Raw genomic sequence first — 27,032 nt, 5'->3', positions numbered from 1 at the left:
GGCGAGGGAGACTCGGTATTGTAAAGATGTCAATCTCCCTAAATTAATTTGTAAATTGAAAGCAATCTCAATATAAATGCCAACAGGGTTTCTTTGAGCATGAGAAAAGCTGGGTCTCAGAGGAGCGAGGAGGCACCGGCCCCCCCAGATACACAGATGTGTTATAAAGCTACATGTTTCAGAGCCACTTGGTATTGGCAGAGCAATAATCACTGAGCAATCAACAGGACAAAGGGTCCTCAAATAGATTGACATGCTGAGGGGAATTTAGTGTATGACAAAGAGAATATCCCAATGAGCGAGGAAGAGAGAGCACATTTAACAAGTATTTGTGAGAGAGGGATGTGGCCATGGGAGGGAGAAAGAGGTGCGTATGGACATGGACATATATGTGTCCATGTATCTATAATTCTAAATAGTATCTATGTGTATATAGAAATGATAGATAAGACAGACAGATATAGATGGACAGATGGATGGATAGATGGACTGGCAGATAGATAATAGGTAGATAGATTGGCGGGATGGATAGATAGATAGATAGATATGATGGATAGACAGGTAGATTGATAGACAAGATGGATGGATAGATATTCCTATTTATCTAAAGGGCTTATTTTATTCCTTATATAAATTTAAATATGGAGGTAGAGATTCTAGAAAGGAAGAGGAAATACAGTGCTGAACTGAACACAACTTTGAAGCAAGATAGAAACCCCAGGCACTACACAGAATTCTTGATTTGACCACACATGAATTTATAATTTCTGCATTCAAATATATACTAGACAAGAAATTAAAAAACAAATAAAAAAAAAGGTATCTCTCGGCCTAGGCCATCTTGACGGGAATGCTTTTGTTTGTGCATTTAATTATTTGGTATCAACAAAAGCACTCGGCTTAGCACCCGGCATTAACAGTTGCTCCGATGCGTCAGATTGACGGGTCAGTTTATTGTGTTTATTAGAACTCCATACATTGAAACATGAAATGTTTCTCTACATCCAGGCAGGAATTAATTCACTTATCCTCAAGAAGCAAAAGGAATCCAACTTCCCAGAATTCAGCTAAGCATGAACTTTGGGATATAGGAAGAAACATAAATTGACACTATGAGAACTCACTCAAGTTACAAATGGTCCAAGCTATAGAACTCTTTGATTTCCACAAGTAACAGCTTTATTGAGACATAATTCCACGCCATGCAATTCACCCATTTGAAAGCGCACAATTCAATGGTTTCTCTTCTAGCCACAGAGTTGTGCAACCACCACAATAAATTTTAGCATATTTTCATCAGCTCAGAAAGACAGCCTGTACATTTTGCATGCGATTCCTCACCACCCCTCCGCTCCAGCCCTTGTGACCACTAATGCACTTATTGTCTCTAAAGACTTGCCTACTCTAGACGTTTCATATAAATGGAGTCCCACAACATGTGGTCTTCTGTGATTGGCTTTTTCTCACTGCCTGTTGTCCAAGACCACCAATGTTGCAGCACATGTCGGTAGGTCATTCCTTTTTACTGGGGACTGGCGGACCGTTCTGTGGACCCACGGATGGAAATTGAGTCCTCCAGCTTCTTTTTAAGCACGCTTTGTCTATCACGGTCCTTGGCAATTATGTATGAAGTTTAGAGTCAACTTTTTCATTTCTGAAATAGGCCATTGGGGTTTTGTTGAATTTGCAGTGGTTTGGTGAGTATTATTACCCTTAACAAAGATGAAGTGTTCCAAATCATGAACATGGGATGTCTTTCCTCTCTCCACAGTGTGTTCTAGTTTTCAGAGTATAAGTTGTGCTTCTTTCTTGGGATAAGCTTTTCATTATTTTCAAGGCTATTATAAATGGAATTGTTTCCTTAATTTTATTTTTTGGATTATTCACTGCAAGCATATAGAAGTTCAGTTGATTTCTTTTTTATATTAAGCTTGTATCCTTAGAATTTTCTATATGAGATCATGACATCTGCAAATAAAGATGGTCTTATTTTCCTATCTGCATACCTTTTTAAGAAATTATTGTTGAATTTATTAAAATAAACTGACTACCAAATTGTTTTTTTCCTATCTGCATACCTTTGATTGTATTTTCTTCCCTGTCCTCCTTAGCATTTCCAGAACAATGTTGAGTAGAAGTGGTAAGAGCAGAAATCCTTGTCCTTGTCATGTTCTTGACGTTAGGAGAAAGCATTCAACCTTTCACCATTAAGTAAGATGCTAACTCTTGATCTTTTGCAGATGTCCTGCAGATGTTTTTCTTGGTTTTCCATACATGTAGGAAAACTACTACAATGAATTTAATGAGCTGTGTTCAAATTTTGGCCCATGTACGTCCATTCATTCTAAAAAATATATAGCCAAATGACGTGTACTATGTAAGTAGTCTTAAACTTGTGTTAATAGTAGAGTGTGAATCCCCAAATACCTTTAGTAGAATTTAATATTTACCAAAATTCAAATTCAGTTTTAATGCTTCCTCCAAAATATAAACAAGACACACAAAAAAACCAGACATAAGATAGATCCCATGATATTCAAATACAAGTTTTAAATATGATGCAGCAATACTTATGAAAGTATTGGTGATCTTAGAAATGATAGAAAATATATTAAGAGAAATGTATTTTTCTTAAATTGTGTTGAGAAGTTTGAGGAACTTGTCCGCTTCCATTTACAAACAATAATGTTCTCTGACAACTGTACAGCACTTTTCAGTTTACAAAGAACTTCTATAATCATTATGTCATTGTCAATCTCTCAATTTTGGGACGGGTAAAAATGTATTTTCTTTTGAGGAACGAGGAAGCTGTGTTCCAGAGACATCTATTAGCTTATGTAGATGCACATGGAGGGTTAGGAGTGACGCTTGTACTAAATGTTACGTTTCCTCATCCACGTTCCAGACCTTCTATCTCCACTTGACACTAAGTTTGCAGAATTGGTTGTCAGTCCGACCACCACGTGTAGTTTCCAGCAGAGGGCAAGAACGGGAAAAGTGGATTCGGTATATTAAAAAAAATAAAGAAATAAAAAATAAAGCTCAGGAACTGAAAAGAACATTCAAATGTCCCATGACACTGGGATGGAAAATAAAAGCTATATTTAAAAATATGATTATGGGCTGTTGGCACTAATTAATGTTAATTTATTTTTGCTATTCAGGTGCTGCACTGAGGTGAGTTAAATGATGTGTGATGCTAATTCAAAACTTTTCTAAATACATATTTTCAGTAAAAACGCTCCAATTTCCAGGATGGGATTCTGTTTTCTCAACAGTTTGAAATCAATATTCTGTTAAAGCAATTTAAAAATATTTAAAGAGATAGCCATCATTTCTAATCTTGGTTAGCTGGATTTCTATGTGTTGCCCTGTGTGCTCAGTTTCAAGGTATGGAGATTATATGAAAGAATTCTAAGGTATTACAAAGAGAGAGAACAGTTTTTGAGAATTATCCTTGTCCAGATGGGATTTCATGAGTTAGAGTGAGCTACAAAGCGAAAACAATCCACCCAGTCAATAAAAAAGGGTTTGAAAATGAATTGTTACTCCTTTACGACAGAGGGATTTTCAGAGTTTGGTCGAGGAAGCATTTTTCAAAGCTACCCTGTGTGTTGGCTGAATAGAAGGACATGTGTTTATTAATGGAAAGGTAAGTCATGGTCCTGCAAACACCTGGATGGTCCTTTAAATAGGAGTTGCAACACAATGTGTCCAAATCCACCTGCATATGCCCCTGGAATTAGAACATCTTCCTGCTACTTAGCCATGTGCCCAGGGCCAATTCTTCCTTCAAGCACAATTGCAATGGCCACAGAATGTAGGCAGCCCTTTAGGAAATGTGTACTGTTATTTTAAGCAGCATTGGTGACAGCCAATGGGCTGTTTCCCCTGAAATTGTACACAGGGTGCAGTGTAAGCATGTGTCATCCCATGTATGCCGATCGCCTGATGCCTCTCTGTCTTGCTCACAACAATGTGTGGCTTTATTTAAAAACTACCGTCAGGATGGGTGATTCATCACACCCGGAAAACTTGCATGTTGGCCATCTGAGCTGGCCTGAGAAAAGGAATGGCAAAGTTGGCAAATGTTCTAGGTTATTCTTCTGCAGGTCTTGCCTGTGGTTTATTCCTTTGCATACTTAAGGCATGCTAGGGTTAGGTTAAGGAAAGCTTACAGGATGTTTTGGGAAGAATTCTCCAGCAAAATAGAACCAAGAGTGTGGGTGTCCGTGCATCGTACATATATTAACATTAAATATTAGGAAATATTTAATGGGAAATAAGCACACTGAAGGCTTCTGATGGGTTGTTACAAACTTTCTGGGAGGAAATACGGCAATATCTAGCAAAGGCTATAAACAGATGAACATCCTTTGAGGATCAATTCCATTCCTAGAAATACACTGTAAGTAAACAATCGTTGGTGTGTACAAAAATTTAGTTGTAGGTTTTTCCAAGTTTTGTTTATTAACAGTGAAGAGATGGCAGAAGCTGAATGCCCCAAATGGAGAATGGATCAAATAAAAAGGAGCTGAATTTCAATGCAGAGCTATTTAAAGGTGGTGTTCCAGGACAGGTAATGACAGGGGCCGAAATTGCAATATATTAATGAACAAAACAAGTTAAAATGATTGGATAGATATAAACATAGCTATATATAGATACAGATGTATAGATACAGAAATAACTGAAAGGATAGATACCTAATAGGAAATGGTGGTATAATTAGGGGTAATTTACATTTCCTTCTTTGTGCATTTCTGTATGTAGCAAATATATAAGTAAATAACAAAAAAGTAACTCTCCGGTGGAGAATCCCAACAAGTACCACCCCTGTCAGGCAGTCAAGCTCAACACCAACCGTGCTCTCATACTAACAGAACATACCCTTGCTAGGATGTGCCTCCGTCTTCTAAAAACCTATAACCCAGTCTAAACTTGAGAAAAGCATCCCGCAAATCCCGACTGAGTGACATTCTACAAAATACCTGAGGAGTCCTCCTCTGAACCATCCAGCTCATCAAAAACAAGGCAGGTCTGGGAAAACCATCACACCCAAGAGGGACCTAGGAAAACATGAGGACTGAATGTAATGTGGAACCCCAGGGGGGATCCTGGAACAGAGAAGGGATGTTAGGAAATATGAAATATAAAATAAGGAAACAGGAGTGAAGTATGCCTTTGAGTTAATAATGTAGCATACATTTGTGTATAGAGAGAGATGGACTTCATGAAAGAGCGGATTTACCAAGAGGAGTCTGTTTCCTAGAGGTAAAGAGCACCTTCCTCTTTCTATCTCTTCATCCACACCTGCCCGTTTCCCCCTTCAGAAAGATGCATAAGGGGTGGTTTCATTTGAAGTAAAGATTTTTCTTGGAGCCCAATACAGGCATCTTTGATGAGCATCCAGTCTAGGCTACCAAATCTTAGACCCCTCTCCTCCATCCATAAGCTGTTTTTCCCGCTTCTCTGTGCCTCCACAGATCTCTGACATTAGCAATGGGATGGAGGTGTGGGGTATGCTTCTCATACCCTATGATGATCACTTTTTAGAGCATGTCCTAGAGCAGGCGATCTGGCATCTGGCTGGACAGGACTGAGGCTTATATGCATCTCTCACCTGTCAAATGAGTGTAAGTCCCAGCTCTTGATGACATCACAGTATTGGGGGTCAGCGTGTTTGTGACATCAGTGGTTTCCAGGAGATGGGTCATGATGCCTACAATTATGACAGGCACCTTGATTCATCATCAGTGTTGACTATGAACACTTATAGAGAGTTTCTAAAGCAATTTGCTGAAAAGCTTTCCTCCAAAATGGTGCCAATTTCTACCCCAATCACCCAGAGGTTAAGAGTCTTGTTTTTGCCTAAAACTGCATTTTTTAAAACTGTCTGTTAGTATATTTTGATCGTGTGTCCTTTGGTTGGAAGGTGTGAGAGCTGCTTTTATTTTTTCTCTGACAGGGTTTTTCAGGTTTACCTAATACAGTGGGGTCGGGATGTAGCCAATATAGCAGCTGTGAGCTCCTGGCCACATGTGCTCAGGGGAGCAGGAATACAAAGACAGAGTGAAGGTGTGTGAATGGGAAGTGAGAGGCGATCAGCTATTGGGAAACAGAGAGAATATTGGGTGTGTTTCAGGGGAATGGACCTCAGTCCCCTGTCTGCACCTTCATGATATCTGCAGGCCAGTCACTGTGGGGCTGAGCTTTGCCTCCTTGCAATGTGGTGACAGGAAGCCCCAAAAGTCACTCTGGTTTGGATATTTTATGGCTACAACTATGAAGAAATTCACAAAGATGCCAGAGATTAGCCCTGCCATGGGGGAGCTGAGTCATTACTAAGTCAAAAAGGCTGTGCAATGGCAAGGTCATGAGATTTGCATTATCTACTCATCATCTGTGCCTTGAGGGATGATTATGTGAGAGATGAATGGATCTGAAATTGTGTCAATAGATGAAGAAAACCATGAAACATGGTGGCATGAGTTAGGCAATCATGTGCTTTGCTCATTCAGCAAAAACGGATCGTGAATCTTCTGTGTGTTAGGAGTTGAGGTGACATTGACGGAGCAGGAGGGAACAGAAAAGATCAGAAAGGAAGAGAAGGAATGGAAGTGTGGAAAGGTGGGCAGGAGATTTTGTGGTCTATTCAAAGAATCAAATATGCTGCCTACAGGCTTGACAGGAGGATTTGTGTGGAGGTTGCAGGACTCCAAGGTCAACCAGTAGGACAGATCAGAAAGGACAGAGGATATCCTAAAGAGTTGAAAGGACACTTTGCAGGTAATGGAGAATTTAAGTGTAGAAGTCATGCTGATTAGAATGTTGTTAAGGTTTCTGGCAGAAATGTGGAGGATAAAGAGGAGGTAAGGCTGAAGGGAAGCTGAATATTAAAACTGCATCAATAGATCAAAAGTCAACAATGTGAGAAGTTTATCTTCAGCTTTAGCATGCTGGGCATGTTGGGCTCAAGGGAAATAGCAGAGCTTTAAACAGATGTATTACTAAAAATAAATGAAGATAGGCAACTTAGCCTTCATTTAAGGACTTTAAAGACGGACGAGAACCAATGGAGATGAAGTAATATAAATAATAGTGGGAGTGAATGGATTAGAGAAGAGCGTATTTTTATAAAATCATGCTAAATAGGATTTTCTATGGAACAAACAAGAAAATATGTCAAGTATATAAGTATGAAAGGCATTTAAAAAACCTACAGATATCCAAAATGAGTGAAAAATTGTAAGCTATGTGAAGAAATTAATACTTATGAAAGATATATATTTATATATAGAATACAAAGAAAATCCTATTTTTCATTGTTCATATCATATAAAACATGTTATATATATAACATGTAGTATATTTTATATATAACTTGATATATATGTTATAATATATATACATAATTTGAAAATGAGGATGAACCGGAGTATTATTTTTGCAAAAACGTAAATGATCAAAACTGGCTCCAGAAGAGGGAAAATTCTTAGACCAATGGTTCCAAAAGACCTTGAGAAAGTTGCCAAAGGACTATGCCATAAATGTAATGAGCTGTTTTAAGTTCTGATGAAGCACAGGATTCCTGTGTATTTACAACTTTCCAAGAACAGAGAAAGCAGTTAGGACAATAAGAGAACAGTATGTCATTACCTAATAAGGATCCTTTCAGGAATACAAGGCAGGTAACATGGTGATATCCAAGGATAGAACTCACTGTATTAGCAGACAGAGCAGAAAGAATAAGCAGTTTTCTTCATAAATTAGATAGCATTAATGAATTTGATAAAATGCAGCATCCATACCTAATAAAACTGGTTACTAAAATAGCAAGAGAAAGACAATTCCTAGCATGATAAAAAAAGTTATATCAAAATGATAGTCATACTAAAGGTGAGCCCTAGATATTTTCCTTTAACCGCAATCAAGGAGATGACAAGAATTCTCACTCCAGTTTTGTTTATAATTTTCCATCAGAAAGATAATGGGACACATTTGATAGCAGGAGGCAAAATTGTTGATTTCTGAAGATGGTCTGATAGCTGACCACAAGAGTCAACTTAAAACAAATAATATCCTAAATTATGTAAGTTCATTGTGAAGCCCAGGGACAAAACAGTAATTGCTTTGTTTTTGTTTTTTTTAATTCTTACTCTTGACTTGGTTAAGCATCTACCTTTGACTCAGGTCATGATCGCAGGGTCCTGGGATTGAGTTCCCTGTGGGGCTCCCTGCTCAGCAGGGAGCCTGCTTCTCCCTCTGCCCCCTGCTCTTCTTCTCTATCTCAAATAAATAAATAAAATATTTTCAAAAAAACAAAACAAAACAAAACAAAACAGAAAGTCAATATGGTTTTTAGGTTCAAACCATAACCAGTCAGGAAATATAACATTACAGTGTTGTTTGCACAATAGCTACACACATCCAAGTAGGAATAATAGTAATGAGAAAGTCTCTGGACCTATATGAAGAAAGATGGATTTCTTAATCTCAGTGGAAGGACATTAAGACAAAATAGATGTGATTTAATAGAAAGCACTGAGTACATAGGGAGACACAGCTCATGCTGGTCTAGAAAGACTTAAATCATAAAGATAAATTCCACTGCAACCCGGTTAATGCAAATTCATTCAAAATATCAAAGTTTTAACTTGAAGAAACACTTGAAAGTTCTTTTGGACAAATAAAGTTTGTAGATTTTTCAAGTAAGTTTTGAAATATAAAGGAGACCATTTTTTTCCAGATATGAAGATATTTTATAAAGTTAAAATCATATGTCAAAAACTCCTTGAGAATGGAAAATTGGACAGCCACATGCAGAAGAATGAAACTGGACCATTTCCTTACACCACACCCAAAAATAGACTCAAAATGTTCGAAAGACCTAAATGTGAGATAGGAGTCCATCAAAATCTTAAAGGAGAACACAGGCAGCAACCATTTTGACCTTAGCCACAGCAGCTTCTTCCTAGAAACATCGCCAAAGGCAAGGGAAGCCAGGGCAAAAGTGAACTATTAGAACTTCATCAAGATAAAAAGCTTTTGCACAGCAAAGGAAACAGTCTACAAAACCAAAAGACAACAGACAGAATGGGAGAAGATATTTGCCAATGACATATCAGATAAAGGGCTAGTATCCAAAATCTATAAAGAACTTACCAAACTCAACACCCAAAGAACAAATGATCCAATCAAGAAATGGGCAGAAGACATGAACAGACGTTTTTCCAAAGAAGACATCCAAATGGCCAACAGACACATGAAAAAGTGCTCAACATCGCTTGGCATCAGGGAAACCCAAATCCAAACCTCCATGAGATACCACCTCACACCCATCCGAATGGCTAAAATTAACAAGTCAGGAAACGACAGATGTTGGCGGGGATGTGGAGAAAGGGGAACCCTCCTACACTGTTGGTGAATGCAAACTGGTTGCAGTAACTCTGGAAAACAGAAGTTTCCTCAAAAAGTTGAAAATAGAGTTACCATAGGACCCAGTAATTGCACTACTGGGTATTTACCCCAAAGATACCAATGTAGGGATCCAAAGGGGTACCTGCACCCCGATGTTTATAGCAGCAATGTCCACAATAGCCAAACTGTGGAAAGAGCCAAGATGTCCATCGACAGATGAATGGATAAAGAAGATGTGGAATATTATGGAACATCTGGAATATTATGCAGCCATCAAAAGGAATGGAATCTTGTCATTTGCAATGACGTGAATGGAACTGGAGGGTATTAAGCTGAGCGAAATAAGTCAATCAGAGAAAGACATGTATCATACGATCTTGCTGATATGAGGAATTCTTAATCTCAGGAAACAAACTGAGGGTTGCTGGAGTGGTGGGGGGTGGGAGGGAGGGGGTGGCTGGGTGATAGACATTGGGGAGGGTATGTGCTATGGTGAGCGCTGTGAATTGTGTAAGACTGATGAATCACAGACCTGTATCTCTGAAACAAATAATACAGTATATGTTTAAAAAAAAAAAGATAGTAGGAAGGGAAAAATGAAGGGGAAGGAATCTCAGCGGGAGATGAACCACGAGAGACTATGGACTCTGAGAAACAAACTGAGGGTTCTAGAGGGGTGGGGGGTGGGAGGATGGGTTAGCCTGGTGACGGGTATTAAGGAGGGCACGTTCTGCGTGGAGCACTGGGTGTTACACGCAAACAATGAATCATGGAATACTACATCAAAAACTAATGATGTAATGTATGGCGATGAACATAACATAATAAAAAAAAAACTCCTTGAGAGTCAAGGAAAAGGGCATACTTATTCCGTATATATACTTGTACACACATACAACAGGAAAATCTGAACCCATTCTTTTTTTTTTTTTAAGATTTTATTTGAGAGAGCGAGAGCATAAGCAGGGGGAGCAGCAGAGGGTGAGGGAGAAGCAGGCTCTCTGCTCAGCAAGGTGCCCCACGTGGGACTCGATCCCAGGATCCCGGGATCATGACCTGAGCCGAAGGCAGATGTTTAACCGACTGAGCCACCTAGGCGCCCCCTGAACCTATTCTAATAGTGATATAGATCTAAACTAACAAGAAGGAAGCTCAGAATATCTTACAAGTGAAGAAAACAGTTAAAAGCAGAGTTCTACAGTGTTGCCCAACTGTGATTAAAAATGCATATACACCCAAGAGTGTGTTTACCCAGGGGTAACTGGAAGGTTATAATGTGAAAATGTTAACAGTGGTTTTAGCTCAGTAACGTCAAATAAGTGAAGTTTTAATTGCTTACTATTTGTGGATCTGTATTATATTTTCTCTGGTAATCATGGTGACGACTTAAAAAAAAAGAAAAAGGATTTAAAATGAGTGAAGAGAATTTTGTGCTGTTGCTTCTCAGCATCATCCAAACCAGAAAAAGTCCAAGAAAGTGAGAAGCAGCCTCTAATTTTTTTTAAAGATTTTATTTATTTATTTATTTGAGAGAGAATAAGCAGGGGGAACACCAGAGGGAGAAAGAGAAGCAGACTCCCCACTGAGCAGGGAGCCCGATGTGGGACTCGACCCAGGACCCTGGGATCATGACCTGAGCTGAAGGCAGATGCTTAACCGACTGAGCCACCCAATCATCTGGAAGCAGCCTCCAACTTTGCCGATTTGTTCTTTAATGGATTTATGGAGCACCATTTACGAGGTGGAAAGGCACACAAAAAATGAACTGATGAGATAATATGGCACAAACGAATCCACAGACCATTTTCCAAAGCCCGCCATAGCCTAGTAGAATCTGTTGGGAAAGGTACGAGCTTGAATCCATGGGATTATTCAATCCTGCCAACATCTTGATTTTGGCCCAGGGAGACCCACAGAAGATTCTTGACCTCCAGAAACATAAGATAATATAATTTGTGTTGTTTCAATCCAAGTAGTTTCATGGTGATTGGCTATGGGAGCAACAGGAAACTGGTAGAGTTTCCTTCTCTGAGGAACTCTTTCTGTTCCCATTTGGGAAACATCCCATTTCTGTAAAAAAGTAAAACTCTAGCAAATCGGTCTTGATAAGGACTGGCCATTTCCACATCTCTAGATAAATGGCATTGGGCTTGTCCTGACCAGTGATGTGCCGGTGGGCAATTTCTTGGATTTAAGCCCAGATTAGGATACTCTGAGGCCAACAGGTGTAGAAATTCATTGTCCTTGATGGGGCCTTCAGTCACACCAGATCTCTTTGTTAAACATGCAAAGTTTTAATACGAAAAATGGTAGGTTAGAAGAGGCAACATCGATCGATCCACTTCAACATGTAACCAAACCTTAAGTGTTTTTTTCTTAAATGGTGACAAAACCTCTGAAACTTTTTCTACATGCTCTTTCTTTGACAGACAGGCTCCGCTAGAGATTTATGTATTTCCAAAGCAAGGGAAGGCTTCTCTTAATACTAAAGTCATTTTCTCCTTTTTCCTGCAATGCACATACGTATTGATAATTTGTATTGTACAGAAGCAAGAACAGGAAAATGGAGACCTTCTCGCTGGTAATTAATTCCTGCATATACAGAAAAAAAAGGATAGGAAATTGGAAGAAAGGAGCTGGAGAGATTATGATGTAAAATAACAGTTCTCAAACTATGGTCTAGAAGGGCACCATGACACGTCCTGGAAACTTGTTAAAAAAAGAAAAAAAGTGAAGTCTCAGGCCGCATCCCAGACTTACTGAGTAGAAACCATAGCAGAAGGGACCTTGGCTATTAAGCTGTACTGTATTATTGTCTGAAAGTTCAAACACATCATCCGTGGTTTCGGTGGGGTCATCCCAGGAAAGCGAAAACTAAGACCACATCAACATTTCTCAAATCTTAGACTCACCCACGTCCCAAAAATGGATGCCATGCTAGAGTCTCTTTTTAGTTTGTCCTTAAAAAAGAAAAAATATATATACATATTTCTACATCATAGATGATTTGTTTTTCCTGATTGTTAATGAAAAATCAAGGAGAATTAATAACATCATCAATTCAATGATCATTTCACAGATTTGAATACTGTCCCCATTTTTTTTAAGAAATATCATTTTTATCCGTGTCATGCCTACTACCAGCCGCTTACAAAGTATGAGAGAGAACACGAGGCTCACATAATAAGCATTATTATATTTTCAAAGAAAAAACTAGTGAGCATCCATGTATACAAAACAATTTGGGGAATTCATGAGGGTTTCATTTTTTGATGTAAATCAACAGATTATAGAAGCAGCCTGGACTTGATACATTTTTTATTCTTAATCTATTCTCTTGTTTCTAAATGTCAGCATTGTTTTTTAATTTGTTTTGTCTCCTGTCTTTTGTAAACACATTACTTTTCTTTCCCTTTGCTTCTCCATGGCCAATCTGTTGGGTTCTTTTAATGCTTCAGCTGTTAACTTGTTTCATGTCAAAATAACCTTACCACATAATTCAGGGCTTCATGTGGTATGGGCTTTGAATTAATAAGATTATTGCTAAATTTCCGTTTCACTTTGGGGTGTCAGGATGTAACTAAAGAGGGTTTCAAAATCAAACATGTTTTGTGACCATTCTTTTTAAGACCTCATCTTGAATATTCTGCATGTGATAGGTAGATAAATTGGCTCCTTAATTGGAGAATACAGGTACACATTCTACCATCAATTACAAATAAAACCTTGCAATGCACATTTAAGTCAATATTTGGAAGAAGTAAAAAACATCCAGGCTATTCATCATGAATCCTTTATTGCGAAGTTGGTGAGAAAAATTAAAAAACATTCATAAAGGCAGTGACACCTCGCATTAGCAGATACATACCATCCTGAAGACACGAAGGTCTTTATAACTGAGTCACCATGCCCTTCACTTAAAAAAAAGAAATGCATCTGAGGAATTTATGAATCTTTCATTCTTTAAGGCCTTTAATTTATGGTCTTTAAAGACCTTGTTATGGGAAGTGTCATTCTTGGACCAGTAGTATTCTCATTGCCTGGGAGCTTGTAGGAGATGCAGAATTTCAGGACCGATCCCATGCCTATGACATAATCTTCATCTGAACAAGTTTCCGGGGAGACTCATATATATCCGTTACGATTTGAGAACCACCCCTCCAAGGGAAACGGTTCCCTGAAACACTGATGATTTGGGGATCCCATTTCTACACATGTACTAGTAGAGATGGTGCTCATGAAGTAACTGTCCTGCATATTAAACCCTTCATCTGTCTTTGGTGTGAAGATGCATGGGTAGTGAGTCAGGGATGGGTGAGGAATTTGGTCACAGGGCTGCAACAACAAAGCAAGGCATTTGCCTTTCTGACTCCCAGCCAGGTGGCTCTCTGTGTTGGAAATGTGGACACCAGTAAGAGGATTGGGGTACATTCTACTCTTGGCTACTTCCTGATCAAAAGACTGGTGCACCCCTATTTATTTTTAATTTCTTTTAAGGAATTCAGAAAGAGATATATTTAAAGGGATTCGTCCGCACTAATTTCTATCTCTTAAAAAATCCATAATTCATTACTGCATTAGTTTTATAAATGTCTACTCTTAAAAGAACAGGAAGAAAATCATCATTGTTTCATATCTAAAGGATATGACCTAGGATGAAAAAAACAAAAACAAAAACAAAAAAACTCATTCCTCAGATACTTAAAAGTGTTTCTCCTTATGTTAATTATTCAACTAAAGCATCCCAGCTGATACCTCACTGGTGATCATTTCTCTCCACAAATTGTGGAGGAAAAAAAATACACTTTGGTAAACATGTTTATTTGATACCTGTGATTCAGAGAAGGCCCAAGTTGCAACGCATCGCAAGGAAGGTATTTATTCTCAGTGTCGCAGCCTCACGTGTATTTATGGATTTGCTGTGCACCTACCTTTTCCCCAATTCGTGCAAACCACCCCGGGTGCTATCATGGAAACACAATGCCTTAGAGGATGTGTTTGTATTTGTGGCAGGGATTTGACTTCCCACAGTTGTGGAGTGGTCTGAACACGCTTCCTCAGGCTGTCATCCTTGTGCCCGATGCTAAGGCTGGGAATGCACAGAGTAGGTGGTCCCGAAGGGACAAGGGATGTTAGGGGAAGAGATCCTGGAGGGCTGGAGCTCACAAGCATGAGGGAAGATGGATGGAAACTTGTGTGCATTATTGGTGCCTCTCACCTTGTGGCAACAGCAGCCTGCTGAATCTTCATGGCGGCTCTCCATGGTGGAGCTCTTCGTGGGCTCTTCATGGTGGAGGTGCACACGCATGCCGAGCCTGTGCCCTAGAGAAACAGAAGGAGGAGCCGGGGAATGCGAGGCACACAGAACTGCTTCACACCAACAAGGTGAGTCAGTAAATCAGAAGCTACATTGGTGACCTGCAAAATGGTGGCTCCTTCCCTCCTACCCTCCTCATCCCTCAAGAATCTCTTTTCTAGAGATTCATACAGGATAAGGGAAACACATAGGCAAGGGATTTCTGGAATATGCACTTCAGTAAAGCCAACTTCCAAAGGCACCTCCCTTAGTTCATGTAGCATTTAATGACCAGGATCTTGAGCCAGACTTCCTGGCTCCAAGTCAAGTGACCTTGCACAAAGCAAACATGAAATGTCCAAATACCTGTCCTACTGTAGGACTATGCTTTCCTAACTCATGCGTCCAGTTCTGATCAACTGATAGAAGGCGCTAAAACTAATGTCTCCCCTAAATTCAAAAGCATTCTGAATTAGGATAATGTTATATTACAACCACTGAATGAGAATTATAAAGTGAAGGAGGTGGGAGGTTAAAACTTCATATGCAAAGGGGTTCAAGACAAAAAGTGACTGGGTGATCAAAATACGACCCCTACCTCTTCCCACATTTGGATTGTACCATCACAGTTGGGAACCCTGGTCACTCCATCTAACCTTCCTGGGAAAAACAGTGTGCCATAGATCCAATTTCAAAGAGAGAATCCTAAGATGCTCTCCTGAATCCACTCAACCTTGAGTTTCTGGGCACTAACCTAATTCTTCCATCACACCATTTAACATTTCCCTTTTAAGCACATGTTTATCCATTTCCTCTAAAAAACAAAAGAAAAAAAAAAGCCTTTTCTTTTGTTAGTAGCTGGAGGGCTGATAATTACTCTATGTATTTAGTAGCAAGTAACATTAGAATTCTGAATTAAAAATAAGATTAATGATTTAATTTCAATCTTGTCAGGATGACCCATTTAAAAAAATACTGATGTGATATAGTGCTATAAAAGATTTAAGCATAATTTATTGATAAAACCATTACAACTGGAATGAGAGAGCTATTTGTCTACATAATGGTTCCTGAAATCACAGATAGTACTTTCCCATTATTTCACTGCAACATTTATAATTCCTTTTTGGAGTTACCATTTAGTTTTTCTTTTAACAACCACATATGGTGCTTCTGTGCCAACCACCGTTCCAAGTGTCTTACAAATACTAGCTCATTTAGTCCTTACCACAGTCCCATAAGGCAGCACTACTGTTATCCTTACATTATGCATAAGATAATGGAGACATTATGCATAAGATAATGGAGGCAGGGAAAGTTTTGGTAACTTCCCCAATGGAACACAGGTGAATTTTGCAGCTATGATGGAAACTGATAGATTCAGGCTTTAAAATCTAGCCTTTTAAAACAATGATCTACATTGCTTCTCCATTATAGAAAAGCCAGTGCAAACTTGTTTCACTTGGGCTGAAGACAATAGCAGATACAACTTGGAATTTGGGAAAGTAGCCAGGCAACAAAATTATTGGTGTAAAAAGTGCTCTCAATATTTCTCAGAGCTAGATCAAATATTACAGATTTCTTCATAACAAGAAATTATGTAACTTTGGATGTAGAAAGTTGACTTAAGACTTCTACCTCTGGTTGAGAAGGAGTAACTAACAGGAAGTCATCTTGACAAAAGAAGAGAGAAAAAAAAATATGTAAAGCAAGGGTTTTCAAGATCTTGGATATCAGTCAGTGAACGACAGTTACTCCAGAAAGATGGTTAACAAATGATGTGAGTACTATCATTAAACAGCTGCTGCTCTGAGAGAGATACCAGGTAGTGGTGCAGGAAGGGGAACCCAAGCAGAACCAGGAAGACTCCTGGTTTGAGGTGATGGACCTGAAAGTGGAGAGAACAAAGCAGTTAGAATTTTCAGGCCAGAGTTTGCAGAGAGGAAAGCTGCATAGAGAACCCAAAAGAACTGTAGAGTACCCTCCTTGAGTAATTAGCAAACTCCTAATCAATGCATTTATGTAACCAATACAGTGCATACATAGTATCTAAGGATAGGATACAACCATCCAAAGAATTAGAACACTGCTCAGTGTTCACAGAGGACTGTAAACAGTGTCTGATTCCCGCCTCTGGAAAGAAAAACAAATCTCATAGTACTTAAGACATTGCATAAAGTAATGAGGAATTTTCCACCTCAGTAAGGGGGGAAATCATTCTCCACAGCTTGAATACTGCTCAGGTCTTGCTACCAAACCTTAGAAACAAGACGAGAAGAGATAAATTTCCTTCCAAATAACTTTACTAAATCCCAAAAGAAAGCCTTTGAATTTTTAAAAATATTTTATTTATTTATTTGAGAGAGAAACAGAGTGAGAGAGCATGAACAGGAGGGAGGGTCAGAGGGAGAAGTAGAAGCAGACTTCCCACTGAGCAGGGAGCCTGACGTGGGGCTCGATCCTGGAACCCCGAGATCATGACCCGAGTGGAAGGCAGAGGCCCAACCAACTGAGCCAGCCAGGCGCCCCAAAAAAGCCTATGAATTTTTACAGGAATAAAAATACCCAACCCCAAAGTGGTAAAATTCACAACATTCTACATTGAAATATTAGAGTATCTGAAGCATGGCAAGAGAAATTACCCAAAAATTAAATATAGAGAGAAAGAATGAAAAATGAAAATAAGTGAACTGTAATAAAACATCAAGTATCCTAATGTGTGGGTGTTTAGAATACTCAAAGGAGAAAAAAGAGGCCAGAAGTTCCCAAAATTTAAGAAGAACTGTAAGCCTATAGATCCAAGAATCTCAACAAACTCCAAGTGCAAGAAATATAAGAAAAAATTTACCAACGCACATCGTAATCAAATTGCTCACAACCTGTGATAAAGATAAAATCCTAACAAGTATCTAGATGAAAAAAGCTTTGCATAGATGGGCAAAGATAAGAATAATTTTAGATTTCTTGTCAGTAACAATTTAAGAAAGATGGTGAAGAAACACATTTAAGGTACTAAAGAAAAGTCACCTAGATTTCTATACCCAGCAAAAACACCTTTAAAGTAGATATAGGTAAAGAAAGGACATTTTCCGACATATAAAACCCCAAAGAATGCATGACCAGCACATCTGCACCATAATAAATGTCCAGGGCGTGCCTGGGTGGCTCCGTCAGTTAAGTGGCCCACTCTTGTTCTCAGCTCAGCTCTCAGTCTCAGGGTCATGAGTTCAAGCTCCATGTTGGGCTCCATATGGAGACTACTTAAAAAAAAAAAAATGTCCAAAGAATACCTTCAGCCAGAAGGAGAATAGTATTGGAAGGATATCTGGATGAACACAAGAGTGAAAAGCAGAAGCTCCTTCATAAACCTATAAGATTTTTTTATTATTTAAATATCTTTAAATATAATTGATGGTATAAATGAAAACGAAAAGGATGTTTTGTGAAATTTATTACACATATAAAACTAAAATGCATGGCAACAACAGCATATGCTGGTGGAGGGAGGTGGGTATTCTGTTGCATAAAACTGGAGAAAGAGCACAACAAACAAAAACTATGGATGAATATTTCTAACAGTCAAGCATTCTAAATGCACATTAGCAAAGGGTATCAAAACTGCATAAAAAGGGTAATACATCAAGGGGGATCATTCCAAATATATAAGATTGTTTTAACATCCAAACTCAATGTCCTCTAACTGATTAAAAAAGAAAAACCACCTTGATTATCTCAACATTTGCAGAAAACAGTTTGTTGAAATTCAATGTGAAATTCAATGAAATTCAATGGGTCAATATTATGACCCAGCAATTGCACTCCTGGGTATTTACCCCAAAGACACAGATCTAGTGAAAAGAAGGGCCATATGCACCCCAATGTTCATGGCAGCAATGTCCGCAATAGCCAAACTGTGGAAAGAGCCGAGATGCCCTTCAACAGACGAATGGATAAAGAAGATGTGGTCCATATCTACAATGGAATATTACTCAGCCATCAGAAAGGAAGAATACCCAACTTTACATCCACATGGATGGGACTGGAGGAGATGATGCTAAGTGAAACAAGTCAAGCAGAAAAAGTCAATTATCATATGATTTCACTTATTTGTGGAACATAAGGAACAGCATGGAGGACATTAGGAGAAGGAAGGGAAAATGAAAGGGGGGGGGGGAATCGGAGAGAAAAATGAACCATGAGAGACGACGGACTCTGAGAAACAATCTGAGGGCTCTAGAGGGGAGAGGGGTGCGTGGATGGGTTAGCCCGGTGATGGGTATTAAGGAGGGCACGTACCGCATGGAGCACTGGGTGTTATACGAAAACAATGAATCATGGATCACTACATCAAAAACTAATGATGTGTTGTATGGTAACTAACATACCATAATAAAATAAAAAAAAAGAAATTAAAACAGAAGAAATTATCCATTTGATAAAAGGCACCTACATAAATCCTACAACTAATAGCATTCTTCATGATGCATTCTTCCACCTAAAATCAGAACAAATCAAACATGCCTGCTTGCACAACTGATTTTCACCACTGTGCTAGAAATTCACACCAGTTCAATGAGGGGGGGAATAAAAACCCTCCAGATTGTAAAAGGAGGATTAACACTGTATTTGAATATGGCATGATCATCCATGTAGAAAATCCAATGTAATATACAAAATAACTACCAGAACTACAAAGTGTATTTAGCAGGGTTGCAAGATAAAAGATCTACAAAAACAAATTATATTTCTATATACCTGCAATGAACATCCAAAAATTGAAATTGAGAAAGCAACATCAATAACTGGAACATTAAATGTATGAAATACTTTGGGATAACTTTGACATTGGATGTGCAAGACCCGTACACTGAAAATTACAAGCCACTGCTCAGAGAATTTGAAGATCAAAATAAATGGAGTGGTATATTTTGTTTATTGTTGGAGAACTATGTAGGTTTCAACATGTCACTTCTACCCAAATCAATCTCCAGATTCAACACAGTCCCAGTCAAAATCTCAGCAGGCTTTTTTGTTAAAATCGATAAACTTATTCTAAAATTCATATGTAGAATAGCCAAAGGGGAAAAGGAAAAAGGAAAAGGAAAAAAAAAAAAAAAAACAAACCCAAATTTGGAGGTCTCATACAACCTGTATTCAAGACACATTCATACTATAGTGATCAAGACAGCGTAATACTGGTATCAAGACAAATAGATCAGTGGAACAGAATAGGGACATGAGACCCAGACCACACAGCCATGGTCAATTTCATTTCTACACACAGAGTTTGACATTTGAGAGATATCTGGAGCAGGTATTTGGGACACAAGTCTCCAAATCATCTTTTCAGATTCTGTGTAGACTTAATGATCAATATTCTTTCTAGAGAAGCCTCATTTCTTCTCATCAAAGACTATCATATGGCTCTTTCTAACTGATGACAAATCCAATTTGCCATTTTGAATGTTGACCAACCCACATCTTACTTTATAGGTGAGAAAACCAGAGGCACTGACAACTGGCAGTCATCAGTAATCTGAATCTGATTCAGAACCAGAAGCCTATTGCTCAATTCCAATCCCAGAATTTTCTATATGGCAGGCCAGAGGAAAGAATAAATTAGTTGAAAAAGATGGAACGGGTACAGGATATGGTACAACTAAAAATAGAGAGCTAAATTGTCTATAATTAGGCTCGTACCATAGGATACTTGTATTTGATCTATCTTTAAATCTGTTGACTTAGGATATTTATGATCTAATTGCATCATTAGCCAGAGTTAAAGTAGGAATTTTACTCATATTTTATCTGAAAAGATACATAATTAAAATGTGTTCTCCTTTATATTCTTACTGACTTGTGATACCATCTAAATGATTTTCCAATTTTATGAAACATAAGCTTAAGAAGATTAACTTGTTTTTATAAATGTATGTTTCCTGATTAGACTACATGTCACAATTACATTTTGAAATGATGTGTCTAGATCAAATACACTTAGTATCATTTAAAAAAAACAAATTAAGGTATATTTATAAAATGAAGATATGTTATGGCAATTCCATAGGTACTGACAATTTATTAATGATTTATATCCACTTGTGATATTTTCAGAATAAAATTCAGTTTTAACTTGAGAAAGCTAGGAAATGGGACAAAATATGATTTTATTTTACAGTCTGATTTTTTTGAGCCATAAAATATAAAGAAAATATTTTGTGGGATTTGATCATAACATTCCATGAGTCAGGATTTTACTGTATTTATGCATTCCCAATCATTATCAACAGAAAATTTATTAGAAAGCTTTTATGAGGCATTGGTTGGAACAATTAAAAATAAGAACTAAAACATCCTAATTGCAAGGGAATTTTTAAAATGATTTACTAACAATTCATAATCAATTATAGCTATGGTAATAAACTGATGAGAGCTTTTAAGAGACCATATTTTATAGTGAAAAACATATTCTAAAAATCTCTTACAGATTTAAAAATTCTTTTGAAGTATCTGGACTAAACATATGGGCTACTTGGAGATGATGTTTGGCTGAAAATGCCCTTCTTTATTACAGTTCGGATCAGGCTATTACTTGATACAACAATACGTATAAATCGGTAACAGGAGATTATGTGAGACAGCTTGTCCCACCTCCTGAGATTAATTGAACACTAAATTACCTTTGTTTGAAAGTGAGATACAATATCTGGAAGCCTTATAATTATCCATCGGGTCTTCATTTGTTTATAAAAGACAATACTGAAGCATTTCAATCTAAAACCCTAATGTTCATTATGTTCAATTACAGAGGAGATAATTTAACAGGTTGTGTCACCAGTAATGAAAAATCAAGATAGCCCTGTTCATTTCTGCAATGCAAATAGAGGACATGTGTGCCTGTAGTTTTCCTATCAGTGTACAAAAAAAAAAAATGCGCTCAGATTATCAGTGGATTGAAGACTGTTTGGATAGGCTGACATCTCTGGAAGATTTAAAAAAAGAACCCAAGGTCAACAACGGTATAGGACTGAAGAGGTCCCACCAATTTCTGACTGTTTTCATCAAAAAAGCATGTTTTATACTGAGAAGGAAGGTCTAAGAGAGGAGTCTAGTCACACTGTATATTTTAAATACATAGCAAATATACCAAATACACAGCAAAGTCTTTATGACAAAGACTATGTTGAACTGATCCAAGGAAGAAAAAAAAAAGTAACGAAATAGAGAATAGAAAGAAGAGAAATAGGAAATAGACCCAAGAAGAGAGAAATCTAGGGTAGGATAAAGTTAGATCTCAAATCATTTGGGGATAACAGATTTTTTTTTTTTGAGAGAGAGAGAGAGCACATGCAAATAATGGGGGAGCAGCAGAAGACCTAAGCAAGATCCACACCCAGTGAGGAGCCTGTTGTGGGGCTCAATCCCACAACCCCGAGATCATGACCTAAGCCAAAAATCAAGAGTCAGTCACTTAACCGACTAAGCCACCCAGGAGCCCCAAGGGATAATGGATGTTTTAATAAAGGGCACGATGACAGAGGTACACAGCCATTTAAGGGACAATAAAATTAGATCCACTCCTCACACCATACTCAGGAATGGATCTGCAGTGGACCAGAGAAAAGGCAAAAGAACCAGAACTAGAAAGTAGTCAGATAAAAACTGGAAAAATTATTCTATGGCTTGGGTGTAGGGAAATGGCTTTCTAAGAGTCACACCTAGATGTAACAAAACCAAAATTTATAAAAGAAAAGATGGATCCATCTGCCTACATTAAAAAAGAAAACTGCACACGGTATAAAATTTCATAAACAAAATTAAAAACAAAGATAAATGAGGAGAAAATATTTGCAATATATTGGAGGCTACTATCCCTAATACCCAAAGGTTTATAAAAATGAGAAAAGGCACAGGTTCTTAAAAAATTAGGCAAAGGTATAAAATGACAACGCACACAGAAAAGATTTTTTCTTTTAATGAGTCTTTGTGAAAAGATGTTGAACTTTACTCTCAAGGAGAAATGCAGGCTAACACAGCATGGGGATACCTTTCCTCTTTCACTGGGAAATGTTAAGGCCGTGACAATAGGATCTAGTGGCCAGGCTGGTGGGAAACATTGCCCGTGGGGCTGCAGATGTACAGCTCCCGAAGGGAAGTGACAAAATGTAACGGGACAATACATGCCTTTGTCACACATTTCAATCATCCCCACTTCTAGAAATTTACCCTCTGGAGGGATACACCTCCACCGATACGGAACGCAAACGTACGAGGTTGTTTGCACGGTACTACTGATCACACAGTAAATACCAGAAGGTCCGTAAATGCCCAAATGGGGGCAGGTGGTTGAACTAATCATGGCGCACACAAATGGGGTACTATGTAGCTGTCAAATGATCTTCATGATCTGATATGAAGTGGCTTTCAGGATATATTATTTTAAAAAAAAATCACATATATGGTGTTTGAAGTATGGTGTAATACAACAACAAAATAAACATCCCAAATACACCTATCCCTGTTTATCACTATGGAAAAAGATATCTCAGTAGAGAATTAAAAATCATCAGGAATCCATGAGTCCTTACCAATAATAAAGACATAAGTAAATGTGGAAGAAAGGAGAGATCTTGTTTCCAGTGAAATGTGGGATGCATTGCAGAAGGAGGGTCAGCATAGGAAAAACAGTATTTTGCTGTCATCCGTGCAAAGAACCCTTTAAGCAGGAATCCCCGATGAATGTCCCATCCATGGAGGAGGGGATTCCATGAGAAGCATGCTATTTGGATGGTCTGAAAGTGTTTCCACACATATTAATTATTTGTGGTTAGGTGAAAATACAGAGACTATCATGGAGAAATTGGACAATACTTGGCCAGGTCATCGATATTAGCATCACTAGGTACAGGTGGACACATATCCATACATTGCGGGGCTTTCACTATACCCTGAAAAAGACACATCACTTAGGAAATATTCCAGCTAGGCATGCACGATGAGGGCTGAAACACGGGAGAGCAGCAAAACTCACAATGACAGTTTATTACAAAGGGTTGCACGGTCATTGAAATGTCAGTGTTACCAAAGCCCAAGCAAAGTTGAGATACTTTTCCAGATTAAAGGGGCCAGGCTGACATGATGATTAAGGTGATCCATGGTCCTAGGTTGGATCCTGCACTGGAGGGGAAAATGTGGAAAAGGCATTATTTAATTGAATAAAAAATTGGAATTCAGACGGTACAATAGATACTAATTGTGAAATACACTGAAGTTGAAAACTATTCTGTGGTTACAGAGGGAATCGTCTTTTTATTAGGAAACAGATATCGAAACACAAAGGGGCAAAGGGCCAGCATACTTACGTTTAAATGGGTCAGAATTGTCTATCATCTATCTATATCTATTTATCAATCATCTATCTATCCATCTGTCCATCCATTTATTCACCCATCCATCATATCTATCCACCTATCCCTACATCTACCATCTATCTATTTTTATTTATACCTGCTGTCTATCTACCTATCATCTCCCTATGCATTTATCTTTCTATATCTGCTATTTACCTACGTATCTATCCCTACATCAATCATCTCTATATATGTTTATTTATCTATACTTGCTATCTATCAGCAGAGCAAAAAATAAAACAAATGGGGTAAACAACAATAGATAAATCTGGATAATAATGTATGCTGCCTGGAGTAGTCTTGCAGAATTTCTGTAAATTTGCACCTTCATATAAAAAGTTACTTTTAATTTTTGGCTTTCGGCTCGGGGAGGCAAAGGTGCAACTTTCTTTGGTCATCCCGAATCTGGGTTCATCTGACACCAGCCACCTCCGCCATGCCGCCTAAGTTCGACCCCAACGAGACCAAAGTCGTGTACCTGAGGTGCACCGGTGGCGAAGTCGGTGCTACGTCTGCTCTGGCCCCAAAGATCGGCCCGCTGGGTCTGTCTCCAAAAAAAGGTTGGTGATGACATCGCCAAGGCAACTGGTGATTGGAAGGGTCTAAGGATTACGGTGAAACTGACCATTCAGAACAGACAGGCCCAGATTAAAGTGGTACCTTCTGCCTCTGCCCTGATTATCAAAGCCCTCGAGGAACTACCAAGAGACAGAAAGAAGCAGAAAAACATTAAGCACAGTGGAAACATCACTTTTGATGAGATTGTCAATATTGCCCAACAGATGCGACACCAATCTTTAGCCAGAGAACTCTCTGGAACCATTAAAGAAATCCTGGGGACTGCCCAGTCTGTGAGCTGCAATGTAGATGGCCGCCACCCTCATGACATCATAGATGACATCAACAGTGGTGCGCTGGAATGCCCAGCTAGTTAACTACAAAGGAAAATGTTTCAATAAAGGATCATTTGACAACCAAAAAAAAAAAAGAAAAAGTGACTTTTAAAAAATTTTATGCTACAAAAAAGGAAGACTTTTTTTTTTTTTTTAAATCATGGTCTCCCTAGGAATAGCTTGTTCTCAGCACAGAGTAGATGCTCAATAAATGTTTCTTCAGTAAGTTAATATTTTACAACTAATAAACTACATGGAATTTAAATTTACATTTAAAATGATTTGAAAGATGCATATCATAAAATAAACTTGTCCTCAACAGTAAGTTACCATTTTATTTTTTTAAAAAACCACGTGTTTCTAGAGGAGCCTCTATTTGCCTATTATCATACCCTTAAGAATCAAAGCCATGAGTATCCCGAGTGTCCTCCAGTTAACTTCCCCATGTGGGTAAGTGCCTTCAGAATTCTGTGAATTGTGACAAGTGGAGGCACTGACTTCTGAATTCCCTCTAGGGAGTGAGGGTCCACCCATGGTTGGAATTTCTTTTACCACATGCTACCTTTCTGAGTTTTGTGTCAGACCTACTATTTGGGGTGCAATCAGGAGTGCATCAGCATCCCCTTACAGGAACACAGGCTACTCCAGATTATGGTAATGCTGTGTCCCAGACGAACATCATCAGTAAATGGGAATGTTTGCATTCTTCACTGGTGATCATCGGAAGCTTTGCACATCATGCAGTCAGCCTTGGTCTGGGTTTGCCTTCCCTGTCACCAGCATCACTTGGTGGGATCTGATGTGGAGAGACACCATAATTAAACATGACCCAGACAGCCAGTAGCTTGTAAATGCTCGGTGAACCTGGAGGTGCATGGTCCAAACACAGGAGTGTCAGCGGGTGATACACAGCCTCTCTAAAAAGATGGAGAGACTAGAAGGGAGGGGGAAAGTAGAGGAAGTGACAGACTGGAATTGGTCACAGGGAAAAGTTCTATAATTGTCAGATATCAGCCAGCATCCATTTGGAGATGCACAGGGAGGGAAGGTAATTCCTTAAACTCTCTTTTCAAATGTTACTTTGGAAACACCTGACATTCCCTTTCCGTGGCTGCTGCAGCTGTTCATTCCCCTCTGTGATAAATAGGAGGGGAAAGAGCAAGACTGCCTGTTGTCTAGTTTTACACTTCCTAGCCAAAACCATAGGAGACACATGGAGTTTTACATATTTGGATTTTTGCCCCAAATGCCAGACCTGATTTGTGTTTGGAGAAGCACCATCTTTAAAAAAAAAAAAAAAGAAAGAAAGAAAGAAGAAGATGAAGAGGTTAAGAGGTCAGCCGATGAAACTGTGAGCACCTGGGATTCTGGCTGCCCGCAGGTGCGTCCTTGCTGTTAGATGTTATAAGGAAGCCAGAAAACTGGGACTCTGCAGCAGTGTTTGCCAGAGGCTGCTGTAGGTCAATCATCACGTTCGGGTTCTGCGGAAATATTGTTGTCTCCGTGTTTCGGGAGACCAGGATGAGCTGAAGAGTATTGCTACTTTTGTTTTTCTGCACAGAGTGAGAATTTTCATCAGCTGGTTTGCGCTATTTTCTCGCTTTGAGTTCTAGTCCCCCCTCTCAGGTTTTGTGAGCCACCAAGGCTCATGCTAATTTTACAATTTATCTAAGGTTTATCTAAGATCTTTATAATTTATCTAATGCTGTATAAAATGTATTTTTTATAATCGATATTTGAATGTTTACAGGTGATGTTTACATGATGGCATTTTAATCACTAATATATGGTGAAGAAGTAGAAGCAACACACTTTTTTTTTTTTTTTTTTAAATAAAGAGGGAGAGAGAAAGAATCCTAAGCAGGCTCCATGCCCAGTGCGGAACCCAACACGTGGCCCAATCCAACAACCCTAAGATCATGACCCGAGCTAAAATCAAGAGTTGGACACTCAACCAACTGAACAACCCAGGCACCCTGCAACACACTTACAAATACTAAATTCTTTCCCAGC

General features: G+C 38.5%; 1 protein-coding gene across 2 annotated transcripts in view; it reads right to left on the bottom strand.

Moving 5' to 3' along the window:
• The window catches only part of LOC141374299 (uncharacterized), a 193,024-nt gene that overhangs the window by 36,235 nt on the left and 129,757 nt on the right, over positions 1 to 27,032 (bottom strand). For both annotated transcript variants that reach the window (XM_073902147.1, XM_073902148.1), the window contains exon 4: positions 14,639 to 14,742. In XM_073902147.1, the coding sequence (XP_073758248.1) occupies positions 14,639 to 14,742 (104 nt within the window). The remainder of the gene's footprint in view (positions 1 to 14,638; positions 14,743 to 27,032) is intronic.

Source organism: Callorhinus ursinus, unplaced genomic scaffold (genome assembly GCF_003265705.2).
Source record: "Callorhinus ursinus isolate GAN/ISIS: 27379988/994484 unplaced genomic scaffold, GSC_fseal_2.0 scaffold16, whole genome shotgun sequence".
In the NCBI taxonomy this organism is placed as follows: domain Eukaryota; kingdom Metazoa; phylum Chordata; class Mammalia; order Carnivora; family Otariidae; genus Callorhinus; species Callorhinus ursinus.
The sequence above is the reverse complement of the archived record's forward strand: the minus strand, read 5'-3'. Positions and strand labels throughout refer to the sequence as shown.